Genomic DNA, 25,600 nt, shown 5'->3' on the forward strand with positions numbered 1-25,600 from the left:
GGGGTGGTGGCTCCACCAGTGGGCACTACCTGGGCCCACAATACCTGGGTGGTGGCTCCACCAGCGGGCACTACTTGGGGTGGTGGCTCCACCAGTGGGCACTACCTGGGCCCACATTACCTGGTGTGGTGGCTCCACCAGTGGGCACTACCTGGGCCCACAATACCTGGGGTGGTGGCTCCACCAGTGGGCACTACCTGGGCCCACAATACCTGGGGTGGTGGCTCCACCAGTGGGCACTACCTGGGTGGTGGCTCCACCAGTGGGCACTACCTGGGCCCACAATACCTGGGGGGGTGGCTCCACCAGTGGGCACTACCTGGGGTGGTGGCTCCACCAGTGGCCACTACCTGGGCCCACAATACCTGGGGTGGTGGCTCCACCAGTGGGCACTACCTGGGGTGGCGGCTCCACCAGTGGGCACTACCTGGGCCCACAATACCTGGGGTGGTGGCTCCACCAGTGGGCACTACCTGGGCCCACAATACCTGGGGTGGTGGCTCCACCAGTGGGCACTACCTGGGGTGTCGGCTCCACCAGTGGGCACTACCTGGGGTGGTGGCTCCACCAGTGGGCACTACCTGGGCCCACAATACCTGGGGTGGTGGCTCCACCAGTGGGCACTACTTGGGCCCACAATACCTGGGGTGGTGGCTCCACCAGTGGGCACTACCTGGGGTGGTGGCTCCACCAGTGGGCACTACCTGGGCCCACAATACGTAGGGTGGTGGCTCCACCAGTGGGCACCAGCATGTACATGGCACCAAAGTCTCGAGACCCGGGCATCGAGTGGGCCTACATCTAATTTATATGCCCTTGAAAGGCAGACACAAGGGGAGACTATTCATAAATTAAGCTCTCCCAGGGACATCGCGTATGTTTGGTGATAGATCTGTTTATATTTAGTGTTCTTAAGATAAAAACTGTTATCAGATAATTTTTGATTTACAGCGTTCTTTAGGAAATGATTTTTTTAAAACAGTGGCCTGTACCAGGTTCTAGACTACCAGAAACGTTAGCGCATCAGGTTCATGTTTTGGTCTGAAGTTGTTTTAGTTTTATCAGAAGTGGAAGACTCAGATAGAATAGAATAGAATAGAATAGAATAGAATAGAGTAGAGTAGAATAGAATAGAATAGAATAGAATAGAATAGAATAGAATAGAATAGAATAGAATAGAATAGAATAGAATAGAATAGAATAGAATAGAATAGAATAGAATAGAATAGAATAGAATAGAATAGAATAGAATAGAATAGAATAGAATAGAATAGAATAGAATAGAATAGAATAGAATAGAATAGAATAGAATAGAATAGAATATTTTCTTTTAAAGCATAAGCTTTTTTGTGTTAAATAAATATTAATCCGTACGCTTATTAAATCTTCTAGTTTCAAGTTGTATTTGCTAAGGTTAACTACGCTTAACTTGATCCAAAACCTAATTAATACCTGGATCTACGAGCTAATGGTTTCCAGAAAAAGTTTTTAAAATATGCTTAAAAACATTTTGATAACGAGCTTTTATGTAATACTGCACTACAAACGTTTAAATAACAATCGTTCTATATAAGTATGCACTAGAAGTAGAAAATGTCTAGTACATTCATTTATAACAGTAAGGGAGAAGCAGTCCGGATATAGAAATGTTTTTGACTGATTTTTACAAGCCTTTATTTAACTTGCTTCCTCTGTCTGTCTCTGTCACCAAATGAACGTACAATAGAACTCAGTGCAAAAAATAATTGCGCACCAATAAACGTAAACAGTATGTGCATAGTAGAGCAAAAAATTAGTAGGCCTACTTTATAAAGTAACGAAAATTATTATTAAAAATTAATTATACAGCTAATTAAGCCACATGTTGTGTCACGGTGCGTTGTTGAAAAACGTGAAAAATGTTGAAAAAAATCGGTAAGGTTGAAGTAATCTCTTTTCAGATATCGGAAATAGCGTAATGAAATACATTCGATCACCGGAAATCATTCAAAATTTGAAAGAATCAAGGAAATAAGATTTTATACCTACGTTTAATATTTCGTACACATAACTGAAACGGTACTAAGTTATAGGGCTTGTAAGTAGGTCACCAACCTGTTCTATGGCTCATGCAGGTTTTATTGAGCCGTAGAACAGGTTGGTGACCTACTTACCAGCCCTATTGGTATTTTAGAACACAGAAATATAGTAAAATACAACTTCCGCGTATTTGATGCCTATCAAAAATTGTAAGTAATCCAAGTATAAGATGTTGTACTTAAGTACGAAACTTCGTCTAACTACCTGGAACAGTGCTCAAGCTATAGCCTTCACACGGAAATAGAGTAAAATACAATTTTCGGTTACCGGAAATCGTTCGAAAGTTGATACAAAACTACAAATTTGATATAATACCTATAGTTCAAATGTCGTCAACATAACTGAAACGGTACTTAATTTATCGTGTTCACAGTCAGACATTTAGAATTACGGACGGAATTGCGAAGTTCATTTTTTCCTACTTGATTTCCGAAATTTTGATAAATCTGGATTTAGATTTTTTGTCCGATTAAAATAGGTCACCTTAACTCCATATATGAAAAAGTACTGAAAACTGTCAAAATGGCATGCGATTTTTGTGCACGATTACAATATTTCCCCTAAACTTTGTATACTAGAAGATTAAACAGACTTAGGTTTAAAATTTTCTTTTATTACTTAAGGTAAGGTTTTCAAGGAATACATAAAGCTAATCGAGCATATTCAGATAGCGTTATTTTGGGATTCAAACAAGCTGAATATTTCCTAGAAGTCCGCACTTTTGTTAACGTTATTTTATTTCTGGGCCGTTCGCATAATTAACATAACCTTTATGTTGTGCATAAATTATGCCACCAGCTGGTGGAATATCCTGGGCGTGCTGTATTTAGATTAACAGCGGGCAGTGACTTGCTATTTGTCGTTAAAGATATATGAACCTTGTGTTTCATACGATCTAGCTGGTTTTGACTTAAACATCTAGATCTAGTCAGAAAATTTATTTTAGAATAGGAGCTCGGGGTGGATTAGCTAGGATCTACATATGATCTTGTGGTTACATTGAAAAGGTTGACATGACTTAGTTACACATTTTTACTGACGCATGACTGCATGTTCCATTTTTAACACATACTGACATGTAGAGGGCGCTTGGGATTCATAAGAGCCTGCCGTCTTTTAACTGCTAGCACTTTTGTCTTGGATCGACCTCTAAGAGTTTCTCTTAGGGGCTCCCAAAAGACAGAGTGCTATCGGAAGAATGGCGACACGGCTTGGATGAACGAGTTACTGACGCATGACTGTATTTTGACGCATACTATCGTGTAGAGGGCGCTTGGGATTCATAAGAGCCTGCCGTCTTTTAACTGCTAGCACTTTTGTCTTGGATCGACCTCTAAGAGTTTCTCTTAGGGGCTCCAAAAGACAGAGTGCTATCGGAAGAATGGCGACACGGCTTGGATGAACGAGTGACTGACGCATGACTGTATTTAGACGCATACTATCGTGTAGAGGGCGCTTGGGATTCATAAGAGCCTGTCGTCTTTTAACTGCTAGCACTTTTTGTCTTGGATCGACCTCTAAGAGTTTCTCTTAGGGGCTCCAAAAGACAGAGTGCTATCGGAAGAATGGCGACACGGCTTGGATGAACGAGTTACTGACGCATGACTGTATTTAGACGCATACTATCGTGTAGAGGGCGCTTGGGATTCATAAGAGCCTGCCGTCTTTTAACTGCTAGCACTTTTTGTCTTGGATCGACCTCTAAGAGTTTCTCTTAGGGGCTCCAAAAGACAGAGTGCTATCGGAAGAATGGCGACACGGCTTGGATGAACGAGTTACTGACGCATGACTGTATTTAGACGCATACTATCGTGTAGAGGGCGCTTGGGATTCATAAGAGCCTGCCGTCTTTTAACTGCTAGCACTTTTTGTCTTGGATCGACCTCTAAGAGTTTCTCTTAGGGGCTCCAAAAGACAGAGTGCTATCGGAAGAATGGCGACACGGCTTGGATGAACGAGTTACTGACGCATGACTGTATTTAGACGCATACTATCGTGTAGAGGGCGCTTGGGATTCATAAGAGCCTGTCGTCTTTTAACTGCTAGCACTTTTTGTCTTGGATCGACCTCTAAGAGTTTCTCTTAGGGGCTCCAAAAGACAGAGTGCTATCGGAAGAATGGCGACACGGCTTGGATGAACGAGTTACTGACGCATGATTGTATTTTGACGGATACTATCGTGTAGAGGGCGCTTGGGATTCCGAAGCGCCTGCCGTCTTTTAACTGCTAGCACTTTTTGTCTTGGATCGACCTCTAAGAGATTCTCTTAGGGGCTCCAAAAGACAGAGTGCTATCGGAAGAATGGCGACACGGCTTGGATGAACGAGTTACTGACGCATGACTGTATTTTGACGCATACTATCGTGTAGAGGGCGCTTGGGATTTACAGGATCCTGCCGTCTTTTGACTGCTAGTACTTTTTTCTTGGATAGACCTCTAAGAGATTCTCTTAGGGGCTCCAAAAGACAGAGTGCTATCGGAAGAATGGCGACATGGCTTGGATGAACGAGTGACTGACGCGTGACTGTATGTTCCATTTATTAACACATACTAAGTTACCGACGCATGACTATGTTCTAATTTTTAACTCATACTAACTTGCGAATGGAAGTGTTTTTTTAACTTTTAGCTACGTGTTTTAGTTATCTTAATTAGAGCTATTAAGCAAATATTGTCTTGCCTTAAAATGCTGCTGCTAACATTAATGTTTCTCCACCTTTTATAGTCATTCTCTATATTATATTGTGTACTTTCACTTTTCAAGCTAATCCAAAAGGTTGGCAGAAAAGGGAATTTTATTATCGTTTAAGAAAAAATGTTGCAAATTTAAAAAATTTGGGCCCCTCGGGTGTTGCTATATCGACCCTATCAATTATCCGCACTGGTCGTTTGTTTTGCGAAAAGAAAATCCGTTCATTACTTGCATAGGTTGATAAAATACCGAATACGTCATACCAACTAAACTTGGATTTTTCTCCCCCAACGACTATCATCATCCGACATTTATTATTAGAATTAATAATTAGACGGTTATACACATGTTTTCTAACATAAACGTCCTAACCTTGGAGTTGATATACCATTTTTAATATTGTTATTCCAGTAACAGCGCCAGCCTCCATCACACCCCCCCCCCCCCCATCATTAATATCACATTTGGTACAACATGTGTCATCCGCTGCTGTAACTGAGGGTGTCACCCTCACCCTCCCTTTCCCTTTACTTTTCTATTATTTTAACAGAGTATAATTGCTTTTACAGCACATTTTACGTGTTTTTTATGTGGTGTTAAGGGGTCGTCGTGGTCGAGTCGGTAAAGCTCATGGTTGCTAAACCGAAAAGTCTCGAGTTCGAACCCTCGGGCAGATGAGGCTCGTTAGCTGTTGACAGCCACTCTCCTAGGAGAGACAACTCCAAAATTAAACAACTGCTGCCTTGTAGTTTGTTCTTGGTTGGACAAAGGCTATGGAAGCAAATCCAAAAAGAAAAGCAGGCTGAAATCGGAGTCAATGGCCTCAAAGGCGCATAACCAGTTGACACGTAACGCTTAATTGTGTTGGAGGCGTGGTCGAGTCGGCAAAAAGCTCATGGTTGATAAATTCGAACAAAGTCTCGAGTTCAAAACCCACTGGCAGATAAATCTCGATCACCCTTCAACACTAATAATTAAGAACGAAGAAGAAGAAGAAGAATGTGGTGTTAACCCCAACAGGTACCCGCATATACGCACCGCACCCCTGTATTTATTATTTCATGTCAGGAAGTTGTTGTAAACACAACCGGTGTCCAGACCTGAAATAGTTTCATTGTTCTCTTGCTCGTCCGCATTGATAACCACCAAGGCGTCACCATGTCGTCCGTCCCTCTGTCTATAAGTCTGTATGTTTGTTCGTCCGTCAGTCAGTCCGTCTATCATTCTACATCTGTCCGTCCATCCGTCGGTCTGTGTCCGTCCGTCAGTCCGTTCGTCCGTCCGTAAGTCTGTCCATTTGTCCGTCAGTTTTTCCGTCAGTTAGTCCGTCTATCCGTTCATCCGTCCGTCAGTCCAACCAACTTGGGAACAGAACAAAACCAAGCACAAACACAAACGCAAACAAACTCAATCTCTAAAACGCAAACTCAATCTGAAACACAAACGCAAACACTCGGAGGTCCGCGCGCAGAGAGAGCCTTTCCCACATTCTCTGATTTAACCAACCCTTTTTAATTTAAAAACAAATTGTGATTTCCAGAGATAATAATTTTTTTTAAATCTTAACATTAATCTATTATAATTATGAGCCCTAACATTATAATCAATGCAGTGGGAATAAAAAAAAATTCTTAAATAGCAATATTTAGCGCAATTTGAATTTCTTTTAAACACCCCCCCCCCCGGGCATTAGTGTTTTTTAGTGTTTTAATTTTAATTTGGATTAGTTTGATTAGTTATCAAAAAGCATCAATTTTTTTCCAACATATAAGCGAAAATATTTTTTAACATTGATCCATTCAGCACTGTGCGTGTATTTAATATTTTCTTCACGTGCATTTGCCGAAAATCAAACAATTTTAAGTCGTTATATTAAAAAAATTCTACTCCAATACTTATAAGTAAAATCACGGCATGTAGTGTTTACTTTTATTGTTCCAAAATCCATAGCGATGACGGAAGGACGGAAAGAATCAAGGACTGACACACTACTTGGCAGCTTATGTATATATATATATATATATATATATATATATATATATATATATATATATATATATATATATATATATATATATATATATACTAGCTGCATACCAGTGCTCCGCCACGGTAAATCTTTTTAAATGTACCAACCTGGGAACAGAACAAAACTAAGTACAACACAAACACAAAAGAAAACACAAACACAACACAACCACACAAGAAAATACAAACATAATGCAAACACAAACGCAAAAAAAAAAAAACGAAAAAATAAACAGAACACTCATAACATAAACACAACTTAAATGCAAATATAAAAGCATAGTGCTTACAGTTTAGCCCGTGGCGCCAAATCGCACCCTGTCCAAGCGCCGGCGGACGCGCCTGATTCAGTGAATGACTATAAAAACCCCAGCTTGTCCGCAAACAAAAAGTTAGATTAATAATTAGTAAACAGTACGTTCAGTGTATAAAATAAATAAAAGGCAGTATTTAAAATATCCGTGTTTTAGCTAACTTATTGCACTTTATCTATTCATGAATTTTTGTTAAGTACTTTAATAAAAATTTACAATAGAGTTTCATGACTAAAACCATTGCGCACCTAATGAACGTGATGACGCGTCTATTACAGTGCGGAATAGTTGATTAAAATTATAATTAGTAAACAGGACGTTTAGTGAATAAAACAAATAAAAGATAGCCTTTTATCAATCCATGCTAATTATAATATTCCAACAATAATGTCCTCTGCAGATTTGCATTCACATTTTGCTAATTATATTATTGCAAAAATAATTCCTTTTGGAGGTCCGTAGATTTTAGAATCACATTTTTTTTATTAGCGTGAGTTGAATTTATTTTTAAATTACCTCCCTTGAAAATTACAAAACAGTTGAATTAATTCGTATTTTCGACCCCATTATTATTAAAAATGTATCCCTTTTTCTAGGAATCTAAACGAAAATGATATTTGACATTGATCCTTTTAATCTGTTTTAGCAATGTGCGTGTATTTAACAGTGGCAACTATAAAATAAATTTAAATCGTTATATAAACAAACCCTACTTTATTCCATATAATAAGACAATGCGATGCACTGAAAAGCACTGCAAAGTGCGTTGTTTACTTTTATGGTTCCAAAAGCTATAGCGATGACACGAGAAAGGAAGGACTGACACACTACCAGTCCGCTTATATTATAGATATATATATACCATTTTGTCAATTTTAAAGTGAGTTTAGTGGAATTTTCTACATTGAGTATTTTCCTATGACTTAAAATGTATTGGTTTCTCTCTTTGGTATAAAAGAAAAATATAATTGGTTGGTGCTGTAATGTATGCTTTCAGTTCTAAATAGGGTTAATGTAATATCAGTATTGTATGAATGTTTTCAGTTTTATTATTGTATTATCGTTAGTTTTATATCATCTAAGGTTTCAAACTCTTTAACCTTTTCTTCTATTTGTTTAAAGAACATGGGAGGTAATCGCACCCACCACTCACACTTACTTTGTTGTACTGGAGATTTAGAGGAACAAAAACAGAATTATATTTTGTTAAAAATTACTTAGACCATTTTTTTTTTGATCGACGTATCCCGCACGAGTTGAAAGTCCCATTAAATTTTACCTGCTTTAAGACGTATAAATAAACAATTTTACGCCTGCCGCGAGAGGGGAAATCACTCGCACGGATTTTATTTTTTTCGTCTAGGTGTCTTCAATGGAGTGATAACCGCACGTATAAATCATGGTAGGGAATTCTTACTTCTTTTTCATATCTGCTGCTGGGGTCTGACCAAGCAAGGGTTGATTTCTTATGTTGATTTCTTATGTTGATTTCTTATGTTGACTCGCTGTGTTGATTTGCTGTGTTGATTCGTCATGATGATTCGTTAATTGGACAAGTGTTTTCTAGCACTAAGAACATAGACCGACAATTGTATATTTCACATTGTCAGTTTTTTTATTGCTATTTTTGTGGTAAGATTTTAATTGTATCTTCAGTTCCAAGAGAAAATGTGTTTTTCTAAAATCTTCCAGGTAGGATTAGGCATATAGAGGGTCAGGCACATAGAGGGTCAGGCACATAGAGGGTCAGGGAGAGGGTCAGGCACATAGAGGGTCAGGGACATAGAGGGTCAGGGACATAGAGGGTCAGGGACATAGAGGGTCAGGGAGAGGGTCAGGGACATAGAGGGTCAGGGAGAGGGTCAGGCACATAGGGGTCAGGGAGAGGGTCAGGCACATAGAGGGTCAGGCACATAGAGGGTCAGGGAGAGGGTCAGGCACATAGAGGGTCAGGGACATAGAGGGTCAGGGACATAGAGGGTCAGGGACATAGAGGGTCAGGCACATAGAGGGTCAGGGACATAGAGGGTCAGGGACATAGAGGGTCAGGGACATAGAGGGTCAGGGAGAGGGTCAGGGACATAGAGGGTCAGGGACATAGAGGGTCAGGGACATAGAGGGTCAGGGACATAGGGGTCAGTGACATACAGGGTCAGGCACATAGAGGGTCAGGCATATAGAGGGTCAGGGAGAGGGTCAGGCACATAAAGGGTCAGGGAGTGGGTCAGGCACATAGAGGGTCAGGGAGTGGGTCAGGCACATAGAGGGTCAGGCACATAGAGGGTCAGGCACATAGAGGGTCAGGGACATAGAGGGTCAGGGAGAGGGTCAGGGACATAGAGGGTCAGGGAGAGGGTCAGGGACATAGAGGGTCAGGGAGAGGGTCAGGGACATAGAGGGTCAGGGAGTGGGTCAGGCACATAGAGGGTCAGGCACATAGAGGGTCAGGCACATAGAGGGTCAGGGACATAGAGGGTCAGGGAGAGGGTCAGGGACATAGAGGGTCAGGGAGAGGGTCAGGGACATAGAGGGTCAGGGAGAGGGTCAGGGACATAGAGGGTCAGGGAGAGGGTCAGGGACATAGAGGATCAGGCACATAGAGGGTCAGGCACATAGAGGGTCAGGGACATAGAGGGTCAGGGAGAGGGTCAGGGAGAGGGTCAGGGACATAGAGGGTCAGGGACATAGAGGGTCAGGGACATAGAGGGTCAGGGAGAGGGTCAGGGACATAGAGGGTCAGGGACATAGAGGGTCAGGCACATAGAGGGTCAGGGACATAGAGGGTCAGGGAGAGGGTCAGGGAGAGGGTCAGGGACATAGAGGGTCAGGGACATAGAGGGTCAGGGACATTGAGGGTCAGGGAGAGGGTCAGGGACATAGAGGGTCAGGCACATAGAGGGTCAGGGAGAGGGTCAGGCACATAGAGGGTCAGGCACATAGAGGGTCAGGGAGAGGGTCAGGCACATAGAGGGTCAGGCACATAGAGGGTCAGGCACAAAGAGGGTCAGGCACATAGAGGGTCAGGGACATAGAGGGTCAGGCACATAGAGGGTCAGGGACATAGAGGGTCAGGGAGAGGGCCAGGGAGAGGGTCAGGCACATAGAGGGTCAGGGACATAGAGGGTCAGGGACATAGAGGGTCAGGGACATAGAGGGTCAGGGACATAGAGGGTCAGGGACATAGAGGGTCAGGGACATAGAGGGTCAGGGAGAGGGTCAGGGAGAGGGCCAGGGAGAGGGTCAGGCACATAGAGGGTCATGGACATAGAGGGTCAGGGACATAGAGGGTCAGGGACATAGAGGGTCAGGGAGAGGGTCAGGGACATAGAGGGTCAGGGACATAGAGGGTCAGGGACATTGAGGGTCAGGGAGAGGGTCAGGGACATAGAGGGTCAGGGACATAGAGGGTCAGGCACATAGAGGGTCAGGGAGAGGGTCATGGACATAGAGGGTCAGGGACATAGAGGGTCAGGGACATTGAGGGTCAGGGAGAGGGTCAGGGACATAGAGGGTCAGGGACATAGAGGGTCAGGGACATAGAGGGTCAGGGAGAGGGTCATGGACATAGAGGGTCAGGGACATAGAGGGTCAGGGACATTGAGGGTCAGGGAGAGGGTCAGGGACATAGAGGGTCAGGGACATAGAGGGTCAGGCACATAGAGGGTCAGGGACATAGAGGGTCAGGGAGAGGGTCAGGGAGAGGGTCAGGGACATAGGGGGTCAGGGAGAGGGTCAGGGACATAGAGGGTCAGGCACATAGAGGGTCAGGGAGAGGGTCAGGCACATAGAGGGTCAGGCACATAGAGGGTCAGGCACAAAGAGGGTCAGGCACATAGAGGGTCAGGGACATAGAGGGTCAGGCACATAGAGGGTCAGGGACATAGAGGGTCAGGGAGAGGGCCAGGGAGAGGGTCAGGCACATAGAGGGTCAGGGACATAGAGGGTCAGGGACATAGAGGGTCAGGGACATAGAGGGTCAGGGACATAGAGGGTCAGGGACATAGAGGGTCAGGGACATAGAGGGTCAGGGAGAGGGTCAGGGAGAGGGCCAGGGAGAGGGTCAGGCACATAGAGGGTCAGGGACATAGAGGGTCAGGGACATAGAGGGTCAGGGACATAGAGGGTCAGGGACATAGAGGGTCAGGCACATAGAGGGTCAGGGACATAGAGGGTCAGGCACATAGAGGGTCAGGGAGAGGGTCAGGGACATAGAGGGTCAGGGACATAGAGGGTCAGGGAGAGGGTCAGGGACATAGAGGGTCAGGGACATAGAGGGTCAGGGAGAGGGTCAGGGACATAGAGGGTCAGGCACATAGAGGGTCAGGGACATAGAGGGTCAGGGACATAGAGGGTCAGGGACATAGAGGGTCAGGCACATAGAGGGTCAGGGAGAGGGTCAGGGAGAGGGTCAGGGAGAGGGTCAGGCACATAGAGGGTCAGGGACATAGAGGGTCAGGCACATAGAGGGTCAGGCATATAGAGGGTCAGGGAGAGGGTCAGGCACATAGAGGGTCAGGGAGAGGGTCAGGGACATAGAGGGTCAGGGACATAGAGGGTCAGGGACATAGAGGGTCAGGGACATAGAGGGTCAGGCACATAGAGGGTCAGGGAGAGGGTCAGGGACATAGAGGGTCAGGGAGAGGGTCAGGGACATAGAGGGTCAGGGACATAGAGGGTCAGGGACATAGAGGGTCAGGGACATAGAGGGTCAGGCATATAGAGGGTCAGGGAGAGGGTCAGGCACATAGAGGGTCAGGGAGAGGGTCAGGGACATAGAGGGTCAGGGACATAGAGGGTCAGGGACATAGAGGGTCAGGGACATAGAGGGTCAGGCACATAGAGGGTCAGGGAGAGGGTCAGGGACATAGAGGGTCAGGGACATAGAGGGTCAGGCACATAGAGGGTCAGGCACATAGAGGGTCAGGGACATAGAGGGTCAGGGACATAGAGGGTCAGGCACATAGAGGGTCAGGGACATAGAGGGTCAGGGAGAGGGTCAGGCACATAGAGGGTCAGGGAGAGGGTCAGGGACATAGAGGGTCAGGGACATAGAGGGTCAGGCACATAGAGGGTCAGGCACATAGAGGGTCAGGGAGAGGGTCAGGCACATAGAGGGTCAGGGAGAGGGTCAGGGACATAGAGGGTCAGGGACATAGAGGGTCAGGGACATAGAGGGTCAGGCACATAGAGGGTCAGGGACATAGAGGGTCAGGCACATAGAGGGTCAGGGAGAGGGTCAGGGAGAGGGTCAGGGAGAGGGTCAGGGACATAGAGGGTCAGGGAGAGGGTCAGGGACATAGAGGGTCAGGGAGAGGGTCAGGGACATAGAGGGTCAGGGAGAGGGTCAGGGACATAGAGGGTCAGGGAGAGGGTCAGGGACATAGAGGGTCAGGGAGAGGGTCAGGGACATAGAGGGTCAGGCACATAGAGGGTCAGGGAGAGGGTCAGGGAGAGGGTCAGGGAGAGGGTCAGGCACATAGAGGGTCAGGGAGAGGGTCAGGGACATAGAGGGTCAGGGACATAGAGGGTCAGGGACATAGAGGGTCAGGCACATAGAGGGTCAGGGAGAGGGTCAGGCACATAGAGGGTCAGGCACATAGAGGGTCAGGGACATAGAGGGTCAGGCACATAGAGGGTCAGGGACATAGAGGGTCAGGGACATAGAGGGTCAGGGAGAGGGTCAGGGACATAGAGGGTCAGGGACATAGAGGGTCAGGGACATAGAGGGTCAGGGACATAGAGGGTCAGGCACATAGAGGGTCAGGGACATAGAGGGTCAGGCACATAGAGGGTCAGGGACATAGAGGGTCAGGGAGAGGGTCAGGGACATAGAGGGTCAGGCACATAGAGGGTCAGGGAGAGGGTCAGGCACATAGAGGGTCAGGGACATAGAGGGTCAGGGAGAGGGTCAGGCACATAGAGGGTCAGGGACATAGAGGGTCAGGCACATAGAGGGTCAGGGAGAGGGTCAGGGACATAGAGGGTCAGGCACATAGAGGGTCAGGGAGAGGGTCAGGCACATAGAGGGTCAGGGAGAGGGTCAGGGAGAGGGTCAGGCACATAGAGGGTCAGGCACATAGAGGGTCAGGGAGAGGGTCAGGGAGAGGGTCAGGCACATAGAGGGTCAGGGAGAGGGTCAGGGACATAGAGGGTCAGGCACATAGAGGGTCAGGCACATAGAGGGTCAGGCACATAGAGGGTCAGGCATATAGAGGGTCAGGCACATAGAGGGTCAGGGAGAGGGTCAGGGAGAGGGTCAGGCACATAGAGGGTCAGGGACATAGATTTTTTTAAACTAATCTAAAATCACGCGCATTTACCATTTCCTGGCTAATTGATTATTTAATTAACGACATATTTTTATAATTTGCTTAATTAACCGGGTTTGACTGACCATAGTTTTGCTACCGATGGTCACCAATGGAATGAAAGCCAAGCTGTCATTGGTGAGATGACAGTCTCGTCTACCAGTGCATCTTATTGTGAGGACTTTAATCATCGACTTTCTTACCGGCAAGGGTTCGTGCCGGTTTTGTTGACCGGTCATGTTTGTGCCGGTTTTGTTGACTTATCTGCATAGGAGTCCGCCCCTCTCCCTCTCCCTCTCTTCCCACCCCCCACCTCAACCACCACACACAAGATCAAACTGTCTCAAACTGTCATGGACTTATATTGTCTTGGATCTTTCAAACTGAATGTTAGAGTCTACTGTTTTGGGATCTTTAACACAAAATGGGATCTACCACCAGATATTGGGATCTACCTCTAAACCTCGGGGTCTAGCAATAAATCTCGGGGTCTACCATTGTGTCTAGGGGTAGTGAGGGGCTGAAGCTGTAGGTCATCAGCTGACCTTAGTACCAGCAGTGGGGATGTACCAGGGAGGAATCAAACAGGGCGCCGCGACTTGCGTTATGGGGGGGGGGGGGGAGAAGTTCTCGCTTCTACATCCTGTTGAGTAAGAGAGGAACAGTGAAAGTCTAAGAAAGATGCGCAGAGAGGAGAGAGAGAGGGAGAAAGGTTCTAACCATGGGCTATTTTGTTGAAAACTGTTGCAAATCCGGTTCGTAAAAGATGAAAATTCGTAGAAATGAATCATGCGACTAAAAATAATGTATTAAGTTAAACATGTTGCTTGTACCATTTAACATCTGTACGTTGTTTGTTTCAATGTCTGTTTACAACACGGCGCTGAAGGGTGGTGTGGGGGGGGGGGGGGTGCTGAGTTCATTTACAATATCTGCATCAGAATTAACACTTGACCTTATGGAACGTGAAGCAACAAGGTAGGCCACTCTGACCTCTGAACCTCGTGAACCCCAAGAAACCACGTGAACCCCGTAACCACGTAAAAATTTCTCCAGGTTAACTGTGAACCACATGTTAGGGTTAAATATAGAAAGATTTTATTTACTTAACCTGTAGATAAAACACGATGCCTTCGAGAATTTTTAAAAAAATTGGAATTTCCCATGGCGAGGTGTGAAGGTGGGGGTAGGGCGGGGGAGAAGGTCTGGAATGGAAGCTTCTAGTGGTTTTTTTGCCACTTTAATAGTGCCATCACGTGACCTGCTTTGTTGGGGTTCTCCCGTGCGTGAGGCCAGACATTTTTTCCTCACTCACTCAACCGTGTCAAGGGATGGTGGTGAGTACACGCAGCACGTGAAATAGTTGAGCATTGTTTTAACGGGGTGGGGGGATGAGTGACATTCGTATGGGTGAGGGTTGGAATGAGTGGAGAGGACTTGCACGATTCATTATTTTTTCTTCAAACCAGACAAGGATGTCGACCGAGAACTAATTTATAAACATCGTATTGACATTAGAAGCAATAATTTGTGGTATATTTTGAAAGGAAATTTAGGTAGGATTCAATTATTACAGTACAATTTTTATTTAAATCACTTTAGGGACTCCAGCCTATATTTAAGGATTTTAAGGATTCTATTATAAGGGTGATCTGTAATTCTTGAAGCAATTTTTGGGAGTTTATTTGTTAAGTTAAATTTTTTGTATATTCTATTTTGAAGACTGCCTGGGGATATTGTGAATCAACGATAAAAGGTGTTCGAAATTGTATGTCCATTTCGAAAGAATATTTATGATTCTATTTTGGTAAGACATTTGGAATTCTAATGTAGAAGAGATATTAAAGTGTCTAGCATTCTTTTATAGGTTGATGAAAGAAGGGGGGGGGGGGGGGGTAAGATAAACTTTCAGTCAAGCCGCTTTCGTGTGAGCTAAAGATAGAACGATTGGAGTGTTGTGTCACGTTTAAACAGATCTTTTGCACACACACACACACACACACATACACACACATTACAATTTACATGTTTAGCTAGTCCATTCTTAAATTGCCCCATATTTCTGTTGCCCCATGTTTCTGTTGCCCCATATTTCTGTTGCCCCATGTTTCTGTTGCCCCATATTTCTGTTGCCCCATGTTTCTGTTGCCCCATATTTCTGTTGCCCCATGTTTCTGTTGCCCATATTTCTGTTGCCCCATGTTTCTGTTGCCCATATTTCTGTTGCCCCATGTTTCTGTTGCCCATATTTCTGTTGCCCCATGTTTCTGTTGCCCCATGTTTCTGTTGCCCCATATTTCTGTTGCCCCATATTTCTGTTGCCCCATGTTTCTGTTGCCCCATGTATCTGTTGCCCCATGTTTCTGTTGCCCCATGTTTCTGTTGCCCATATTTCTGTTGCCCCATGTTTCTGTTGCCCCATGTTTCTGTTGCCCCATATTTCTGTTGCCCCATATTTCTGTTGCCCCATATTTCTGTTGCCCCATGTATCTGTTGCCCCATGTATCTGTTGCCCCATGTATCTGTTGCCCCATGTTTCTGTTGCCCATTTTTCTGTTGCGTCAATTTTCTGTTGTCCCATGTTTCTGTTGCCCCATGTTTCTGTTGCCCATATTTCTGTTGCCCCATGTTTCTGTTGCCCATTTTTCTGTTGCCCCATGTTTCTGTTGCCCATATTTCTGTTGCCCCATGTTTCTGTTGCCCATATTTCTGTTGCCCCATGTTTCTGTTGCCCATATTTCTGTTGTCCCATGTTTCTGTTGCCCCATGTTTCTGTTGTCCATGTTTCTGTTGCTTCATGTTTCTGTTGCCCCATGTTTCTGTTGCCCCATGTTTCTGTTGCCCCATGTTTCTGTTGTCCATGTTTCTGTTGCCCATGTTTCTGTTGCTCCATGTTTCTGTTGCCCCATGTTTCTGTTGCCCGATGTTTCTGTTGCCCCATGTTTCTGTTGCCCGATGTTTCTGTTGCCCCAAGTTTCTGTTGCCCGATGTTTCTGTTGCCCATTTTCTGTTGCCCCATGTTTCTGTTGCCCCATGTTGCCCAACGCGTCAATTTTCCCCAGTCTAAAAGTGTACCAGTTATCGAAGACGTGCCTAAAACCGTTAGAGACAAATTTCCTTCGCTACCGTGACACGTGACATGGTGGGAGTCGACAAGATTTCTTACGGCCATCACGTGGTCAAGCTGGACATGAAAGTCTTACAACTGGAAGTGCAGTTACGTTGAAAGTTTGAGGAAATATGCTCTCTCACACACACAGACACATACACACATATATACACTCACATCTTTACATTTCTTGTAGTTCATGAATGGCTAGTGACCCCGATGTATGAACTTATGTGTGAACATAAAACACCTAGTTTGATCATTGACTCATGATCTCACCAGCAAAATTTGGTGTTGCTTTACAGCTGACATGAAATTATTTTTAACACTCTAGCAATTTGTTGGCATAAAATTATTTAATTATCTTTTGATTAAATTATTTTTTTCCAGTAAAGTTGTAAGTTTGTTGTAGTTTTCATGACCTGCAAGTTATAAAAGACAACTTGTATAATTCGGTACGAGATCATTAATTAGTCCATGTTGATGGGGCGACTGGTTTTAACTGTGAGCACGTTTTAAAACACCCAAGACGAATTAGTGCTGTTAATTCACTCGGATTTAAAAAGTAATTCTTGAACGGATTTTATTTCAAAAATTGGAAAAACTTTCATAGAAAACATAAAGTTAGAAACTTTCTTGGAAAACTTCAGTTTACAAGCATTTATTGGCTCGCATTCAATGAGTTTATCCAGAACATTTCTCAACTTCCGGTTTTGGCAGAAGTGACCTCTCACAAATGCCAGAGCTTTGTCGCCTGCCGTCTGCTGGACCGGCCCTGACGTGTCTGCTGCTGGCCGTCTGTCTGGCGTCCAGCAGACAGGACCAGTGCGGCCAGCTTGCCGGATGCCGGGCCGACCGGCCGAGGCTGGCAAACGGATGCTGTCCGGCGGAAGCCGGAGCCGAATGTCGACCGGAAGTAGGGAGTGAGTGCGACACGGAGCTGGGATTTAACTGCGTTGACGTCACGGGAGCTAACGTGACGTCAGGGAGTGGCACGTGCCGAGGTGAGTGGCCAGATATTTTACCGTAATTAGCGGAGATGTACGTCATATAATATATATATATATATATATATATATATATATATATATATATATATATATATATATATATATATCTTATTAATTTATTTATAAATCGCTGAATGTATATGTCAACAATAAGAATATAATCAATGAGTATAAAAACAGTAAGACATACATACGAAGGTGTGTGGTAAATGAATCGACACTCAGTCACAACCAAATGAACGCTCTATGTGCACCGTATCAAAATATATCCACACAGTTGTCTCCCTCTTTAAACCTCACCTATATGATCTACAACCAACCCTAGCTCAATCATACAGTCCGATCTTTTGGAACAATCGCTGAGATAATACGTCTGTGAGAAGTTGTTTTTTTTAATATGCTAGTTATTCTGTTAGTCGTATATTTCTACAGCATGGGATAAAAGAATGTCATTCAGACACAAAGTACAAGTACACACATATACACACAGATACACACAGATACACACAGGTACACACAAGTACACACAGGTACACACAAGTACACACAGATACACACAGGTACACACAGATACACACAGATACACACAGGTACACACAGATACACACAGGCACACACAGATACACACAAGTACACAAGTACACAAGTACACACAGATAAACACAGGTACACACAGATACACACAAGTACACAAGTACACAAGTACACACAGATAAACACAGGTACACACAGGTACACACAGGTACACACAGATACACACAGATACACACATATACACACAAGTACACACAGATACACACATATACACACAAGTACACACAGGTACACACAGATACACACAGATACACACAGGTACACACATATACACACAGGTACACACAGATACACACATATACACACAAGTACACACAGGTACACACAGGTACACACAGATACACACAGATACACACAGGTACACACATATACACACAGGTACACACAGATACACACATATACACACAAGTACACACAGGTACACACAGGTACACACAGATACACACAGATACACACAGATACACACAGGGGGCTGGTGTGTAGGGTGAACAAACTGCGCGTGACTTGGCATATGGGCCTAGAACTTTTGTTGATACCATCACATTACGATATGTGGCATATGGGCCTAGAACTATTGCTTTAGGGCTTGGGGTTGGGTTCGGGGGTTTCAGGGTTCTCGTACATGCACTCATATTGATGTAAAAGGTATGTGTTCGCTGATCACCTAAAAGATGAAGTGCTTAGTTAAATGTGATTTGAACAGCTGAGTACAAACGTAAGTCTAACTATTACAAAAAAATGTTTAAAAACTTCAAATAAATACCCTCCACACCGTAATACAAAATTACAGCATTGATTGTTTTATAATTGAAATGTATCCGTTATTTGATTAGTGACCAAGTAAAACGACGGGACAGTGTATAATGTTAAAGCAGTGGCGTCGCTAGGTCGGGTGTCACCCGGTGCGGCACATTATGGTGGCACCCGGCACTAAAGGAAAATAAGGTGTAGGATATATATATATATATATATATATATATATATATATATATATATATATATATATATATATATATATATATATATATATATATATATATATGCCTACCTAGGCCTATACATATAGTTGTAGTTGGTGTCACACCCTCCCATTTTGCCAAATGGCGTAAATATGTACACACATTATTTTAATCCACTTCTTAACTAAGTGGAAAAAGCATCTTTTACATAGTAAATAATTAGGTATCGTGTCACTCAACCACGGCCATCGATTGAAAATATTCGACCAAACTTTGTTTTTTTCTGTAAATGTTGTAGTTGGTTTAAATAGCCTTATTTTCTAAATAGTTATCAGGTTTGTGTCATGGTGTCACCCCCCCCCCCACTCCCCACCTTGTCGGGATCATCTATTTGTAGTTAAAAACATTTTTAACTCTAATTAATCACTCATTAAACCGGCAACAAGCATATTTCTTCTATATATTTTGAAATTTCTGTCTTGGTGTCACCGCTATAAATGGTGTCAACCGGTGCGGTGCGCACCCCCGCCCCCGCCTTGTGACATCTCTGAGGCGTAGTAATACACTGTGTCACTTCTTAACACTGTTAATATTGGTCGGGTCATAGGTCGGGTCACTTCTTCAAACTGTTAATATTGGCAGCGAATTGACTCAGTTCGTTTGTTATAAATACATTTCGTATTTGTACATCTTGTTTCCTTGCCGTGTAGGCCTATATAATGATATCGCCACACACCTATCAGAGTGATGCTGCTTCCAGTTATTTTGTAATGGATGGGGGGGGGGGGGCGTTTGTTACTGGTCAATGGTCTGTGTAAACAATCGTTGTTTCAATAATATACCCATCGATGTTAAAATAGGTGGATCAGTTTATGAAGCCATGGATGTAGGCAAATCTATTTTCTTGAACTCTGAAATGCAGCACACACATTTTTTTTGTACTCACCCGCTCCCCCTCCCCCACCCCCGGCTACAGATATTGTATCAATCTAAACGGCGTAGTAGCAGGCACTAGCAGATGAAAAACTCCAACAATTTTATCAGACATGCCGCTGGCTATCAGATTAGGGGAATTCAAACATAAAACAAGTGTCAGATTAGGGGGATTCAAACATAAAATTATTTGGGGGATTTTTGTGTCGAGGTGGCAGCCAGTGCAGGGGGAGTCTTCCCGTTATGCTCGTGGGAGTCCACTCTCCCACCCCGACCCCACACCTCACCCCCACAGCCCACCCCCACACATCACATTGGTCGACTGTATCAAACGATACACCGTGTAAACGTGTATATCTGCCATTGACGGCCTGCCTGTTAGCATTATGAGTCAGCAGTGAGTTCACCGTTATTTATTTCACACATCGCTAGGGATGGGGTTAGGTCAGATTAGTGCACACTTTACAGTAAGATTACGTGTGTATCTGGATTACATGTTAACTCTCCAGGAGTTTTATTTATCTGTTTGAAAGAATTTTAAAAAAGTATATAGGCCTATATGTATATTATTAGCATTAAATGTGACATCATGGGTACGTAAGGTTAACTTGTTCTAGTAGAAAGTCAAAGTAATAGAGCGTCGATATAGGGGTCTTGACTTTATGCCCAACCCAAGGTATGAAACTTCTAGAATAGTTGATTACATTTCCCTTCAAATAACGTCTTTAAAGGTTTCTCGGTAAGTGACAACTGCTGATTCTTCAATAGTAGGCGGAGTTTTCCTCGTTTAAATTAACATTGACTCGCCAAAATTATTTTAATTGGTCAATAATAAAATCATTTTTGTCTAATTTACTTTAAGTTTAAAATATTCATTTTATATGGCAAATAATAATATAGTATAGCTTAATTAATTTTAACTCTTCATAATTATTTTAAATGGTTAATAATACTGTCTGGTCTAATTAACTTTGACCAGTAGTGTTTGTTATTATTTGCCAGAAATAAAATAAGTATCCACGACTGAAATTTAATTTTACTGACAAAGTTCAATTTCACTGACCATATTCAGTTTGACTAGTCTAAATTAGATTCCATCACAAAAATAAAATGTAACTATCAAAAACTAATTCAGATTTTAAAAAACAACATCAGCCATTTAGCCTACCCCACTACATGAATATAAAAAATAGTTCCCGTCCCCTGGTGTAGAGTGGCGCGCCATCAGCGGCGTGAAATCGATTGTTCTAGACAACGATACAGGTGTGCTACCAGAGACATGCTAATTAGGTCCATACCCACAGGTGGCTAATTCGGGAACTTCATTAATGTAATTGATTATACATGAAGTAACAATGAATAAAACAAGTAGTGTGAAATATTTTAATTGCATATCGAATCATGAGGAAACAAATAAAAATGTTTTGGTAAACAGTTTTTTATGTTGTGTTTGTTGATGGACACACAATGTCTACATCAGGGGCAGAGTTTCTTCCGAACGAAATGGAATATCAAGTGCCCCTCCCTTTCCCCCCCCCCCCCCGGATAAAAAAAAGTCTGGAAGAAACACTGATCAGGGGTAGTCATCATACTGGAAGGTTCGTGTTCGTAAAGAAACATAATTTTAAGAAATATTTTCAGATTTTATTAAGAAAAAACTCGTCCTGGGAATGGCTTCTTTATTCCGATGAAGTTAAAATAAAATGGTGTATAACATTTTTTTCCTAATCCCCCCCCCCCCTCTCTCTCCGAGGGTCACCAAAACAAAGAAATCCCACGTATTCTAACCTCCCCTCCCCCACCCTCTTAGCAAATCGGGAGCCATCAGAGGGGGGCGGGGGGCGGGGGTTGGAGAAATCGGGGGGGGGGGGGGGAGAGAAACCTGCCTTACCTGTGTGTGTTGACAGGGACCACATTTCACAACAACAAGGGGAATCTACCCACAATCCTCGACACTGTCCCCTCGTCACGTCCGCTGAGTTATTTCCCCTTCTCGCGGGACTGTAGTGTGCTGATATAGCCAGCACTTCCTTTAGACTGAGGTCTTGTGTGGTCCTTTAGTTGTATAAGCTAATTATTGCAATATACCTAATTACTGCAGTCTACCCAATTACAACAGTCTACCTAATTACTGCAGTCTACCTAATTACTGTAGTCTACCTAATTACCGCAGTCTAATCGTTGTTATCATTTGCTGCTATTTAACTTATAAAAGACTGTTCATCAGTTTTCGTCAATTGTTACCCCCCCCCCCCCGTCAACCACCACAACAACTATTCTAACACTACAACACCAACCTGAGCCTTAAAATGCCCTTTACCTCCCTTACCATTAACACATTTATTTTAACATAATTTAAAAATTTAATTTGATCTCAATTAATTAGAAGTCAAGGTAAAGTAAAACATGTGAAATCATTAAGTTGAACACAGTGTTGAAACAAGCATAAGGGGCCTAACAAAGCATGTTTAGAATGTGTGAGTTGGGTGCTACATATTTCAGGCTTGAAATAGCTTTTCTTCCTGTGAATGGACGTCAGAGATCTTTGTGAGACTGCCGCCCTCCACTACACCCCCACCCACCCATCCAATATGCTGGGAATTTTTTTTTAAATTCAACTCCATTTTGCATTGAGTTGATCCAGACGATCCATTGTTGTTTAGATGTGTGTCGTACAGGCGGCTTGAAAACTTGTGGGTTGGGGAATCTGTGTTGGTGTAGGTTGGGGAATCTGTGTTGGTGTAGGTTGGGGAATCTGTGTTGGTGTAGGTTGGGGAATCTGTGTTTGTGTAGGTTGAAGAGTAAAGGTCATGGACGTCTGTGTTGGTGTAGGTTGAAGAGTAAAGGTCATGGACGTCTGTGTTGGTGTAGGTTGGGGAGTAAAGGTCAAGGACGTCTGTGTTGGTGTAGGTTGGGGAGTAAAGGTCATGGACGTCTGTGTTGGTGTAGGTTGGGGAGTAAAGGTCATGGACGTCTGTGTTGGTGTAGGTTGGGGAGTAAAGGTCATGGACGTCTGTGTTGGTGTAGGTTGGGGAGTAAAGGTCATGGACGTCTGTGTTGATGTAGGTTGGGGAGTAAAGGTCATGGACGTCTGTGTTGGTGTAGGTTGGGGAGTAAAGGTCATGGACGTCTGTGTTGGTGTAGGTTGGGGAGTAAAGGTCATGGACGTCTGTGTTGGTGTAGGTTGGGGAGTAAAGGTCATGGACGTCTGTGTTGGTGTAGGTTGGGGAGTAAAGGTCATGGACGTCTGTGTTGGTGTAGGTTGGGGAGTAAAGGTCATGGACGTCTGTTGCTTTATTTGCTCAAACTTAGAGACATTTTCAGTGGAACGATATCAGAGGTACTGCTATAAGACATGATAAAAATTAGTGTATATAGGTTGTGGCGGGGATCACCACACTACATAAAAAACCAGGAGTGATCTCCCCTAAACTTTCTCGAATATTCTTATATGAAACAACAGGGGTAGGCAACTCGGGATATGGACATGATTTTTAATCCATTTTAAATACTTAAACTTTTTAAAATAGAATAAAATCTCGTAGAAGAAAGAATTGCACACCAAGTGAACGCCAAATAAAATGTGCATAATAGTGCGGAATATTATTAGTACTATATAAATTCACACTCGTTTTTTTTGAGAAATCGGAAACAGCAAAAATTACTACCTGTGGTCAACGGAAATTACTCAAAATTTGACAGGAGGCAGAGAATTAGATTTTTTACTTACACTTGCAATTATATTTATCTATCTGAAATAGTATGCAAGTTATAGGCTTTTGAAAAATTCAAAGTTGAAAAAGTTCCACTTCCGGTTATCGGAAATCGCTCAAAAGTAGATGCAGATCTACGATATAATACTTATACATGAAATTTCATCAACCTAGATGTACCGGTACTCAAGTTATCGTGTTTACACACGGACACACACACACATACACACACAGGCATACGGACAAGATTACAAAACTATGTTTTTCCGACTCAGGGAGCTGTAAAACGTCGATATTTGCAAAAATCTGGATTTATTTTTACACGATTACAAGACTTTCTCGATACTTCGTATAAAAGAGAAAGTAAAAAACCAAGAAGAATCTCATCAAAATAATACAAATTCCACCAACTTTATACAGATTCCCACCGACCCAATAAAAAAACATCAACCCAAAAAGAAACTCTCCAAAAATAAATAATCCCACCAAATCTATACATAATCACGCTAACCCATTCAAATGCCACATATCCATACACATTCCACCAACCCATACAAATGCCACCAATGCATACAAATGCCACCAACTCAAAAAAAAACCCACAAACCCTTACAAATTCCACCCACCCATACGAATTCCTGTAAACTTCCAGACAAAAATGTCTCTGCCCACAGATCTCTTCCATGTGTTTAGTAAACAAATTATAAATACATGTCCGGGATTTCCCGGTTTCTGGTCATTATTTATCTGGTGCACTCCAATTCCATGAAGTGTTCCAGAGAGGATGTATTTAGTTTCAATCAAAGCTATGACCCTATTCTCTCTGTGTGTCTGTGTGTCTGTCTGTGTGTCTGTGTGTCTGTCTGTGTGTGTGTGTGTGTCTGTGTGTCTGTGTGTCTGTGTGTCTGTGTGTCTGTGTGTGTGTGTGTGTCTGTCTGTCTGTCTGTCTGTCTGTCTGTCTGTCTGTCTGTCTGTCTGTCTGTCTGTCTGTCTGTCTGTCTGTCTGCCTGCCTGTCTGGCTGTCTGTCTGTCTGTCTGTCTGTCTGTCTGTCTGTCTGTGTTTCTGTCTGTGTTTCTGTCTGTGTTTCTGTCTGTGTTTCTGTCTGTGTTTCTGTCTGTGTTTCTGTCTGTGTTTCTGTCTGTCTGTCTGTCTGTCTGTCTGTCTGTCTGTCTGTCTGTCTGTCTGTCTGTCTGTCTGTCTGTCTGTCTGTCTGTCTGTCTGTCTGTCTGTCTGTCTGTCTGTCTGTCTGTCTGTCTGTCTGTCTGTCTGTCCGTCTGTCCGTCTGTCCGTCCGTCCGTCCGTCCGTCCGTCCGTCCGTCTGTCTGTCTGGCTGTCTGTCTGTCTGTCTGTCTGTCTGTCTGTCTGTCTGTCTGTCTGTCTGTCTGTCTGTCTGTCTGTCTGTCTGTCTGTCTGTCTGTCTGTGCGTTTGTTCGTCCGTCCGAACTTAATTACGTCTGTAGGTTTATTTAAAATTTTGCTGCATGATAAAGCAGATTCTTATAAATGGCAAATTAATTTCATTACAAATAATTTGTATACAAGAAAGTTTAATTTAGGATTTTGTGAAATGTGAATATCTTAATTTTTTAACAAACGTTTAAGTTGAAATTAAGTGTAATTTGAATCTTAATTTTTAACATATTCGTGTATTAATTTGAATTTAGAAAGCGCCTTAATTATTCGTATTTATAAGCAGTGTGTTGCGTCATCCTTTGATAGACTGACTCATATAAGCTCAGCTAGAGTCATCGGTAGAATTTAGCTGACGGTTGCTATAGGAACCGAGTCACTAAACACCAGTGATGGGATATTTGTGCAGGGCAAAATGACGAATAAATGCTAAAACCACCGTAATAATCG

At 43.3% G+C, this 25,600-nt stretch overlaps 1 protein-coding gene across 2 annotated transcripts in view; it reads left to right on the plus strand.

Annotated features, from left to right (window-relative positions):
- Positions 1 to 8,469: 8,469 nt before the first annotated feature.
- LOC131953774 (uncharacterized) overlaps positions 8,470 to 25,600 on the plus strand; it is a 42,208-nt gene continuing 25,077 nt past the window's right edge. Inside the window, exons 1-2 of one of the 2 annotated variants that reach the window (XM_059317142.1) lie at positions 8,470 to 8,745; positions 16,921 to 17,534. In XM_059317142.1, coding sequence (XP_059173125.1) covers positions 17,267 to 17,534 — 268 coding nt within the window. In that variant the 5' untranslated portion in view covers positions 8,470 to 8,745; positions 16,921 to 17,266. The remainder of the gene's footprint in view (positions 8,746 to 16,920; positions 17,535 to 25,600) is intronic. The other variant, XM_059317143.1, reaches the window with a different exon arrangement.

Source organism: Physella acuta, unplaced genomic scaffold (assembly GCF_028476545.2).
Source record: "Physella acuta isolate Inbredline_101_S28 unplaced genomic scaffold, ASM2847654v3 ptg000951l, whole genome shotgun sequence".
Lineage (NCBI taxonomy): Eukaryota > Metazoa > Mollusca > Gastropoda > Physidae > Physella > Physella acuta.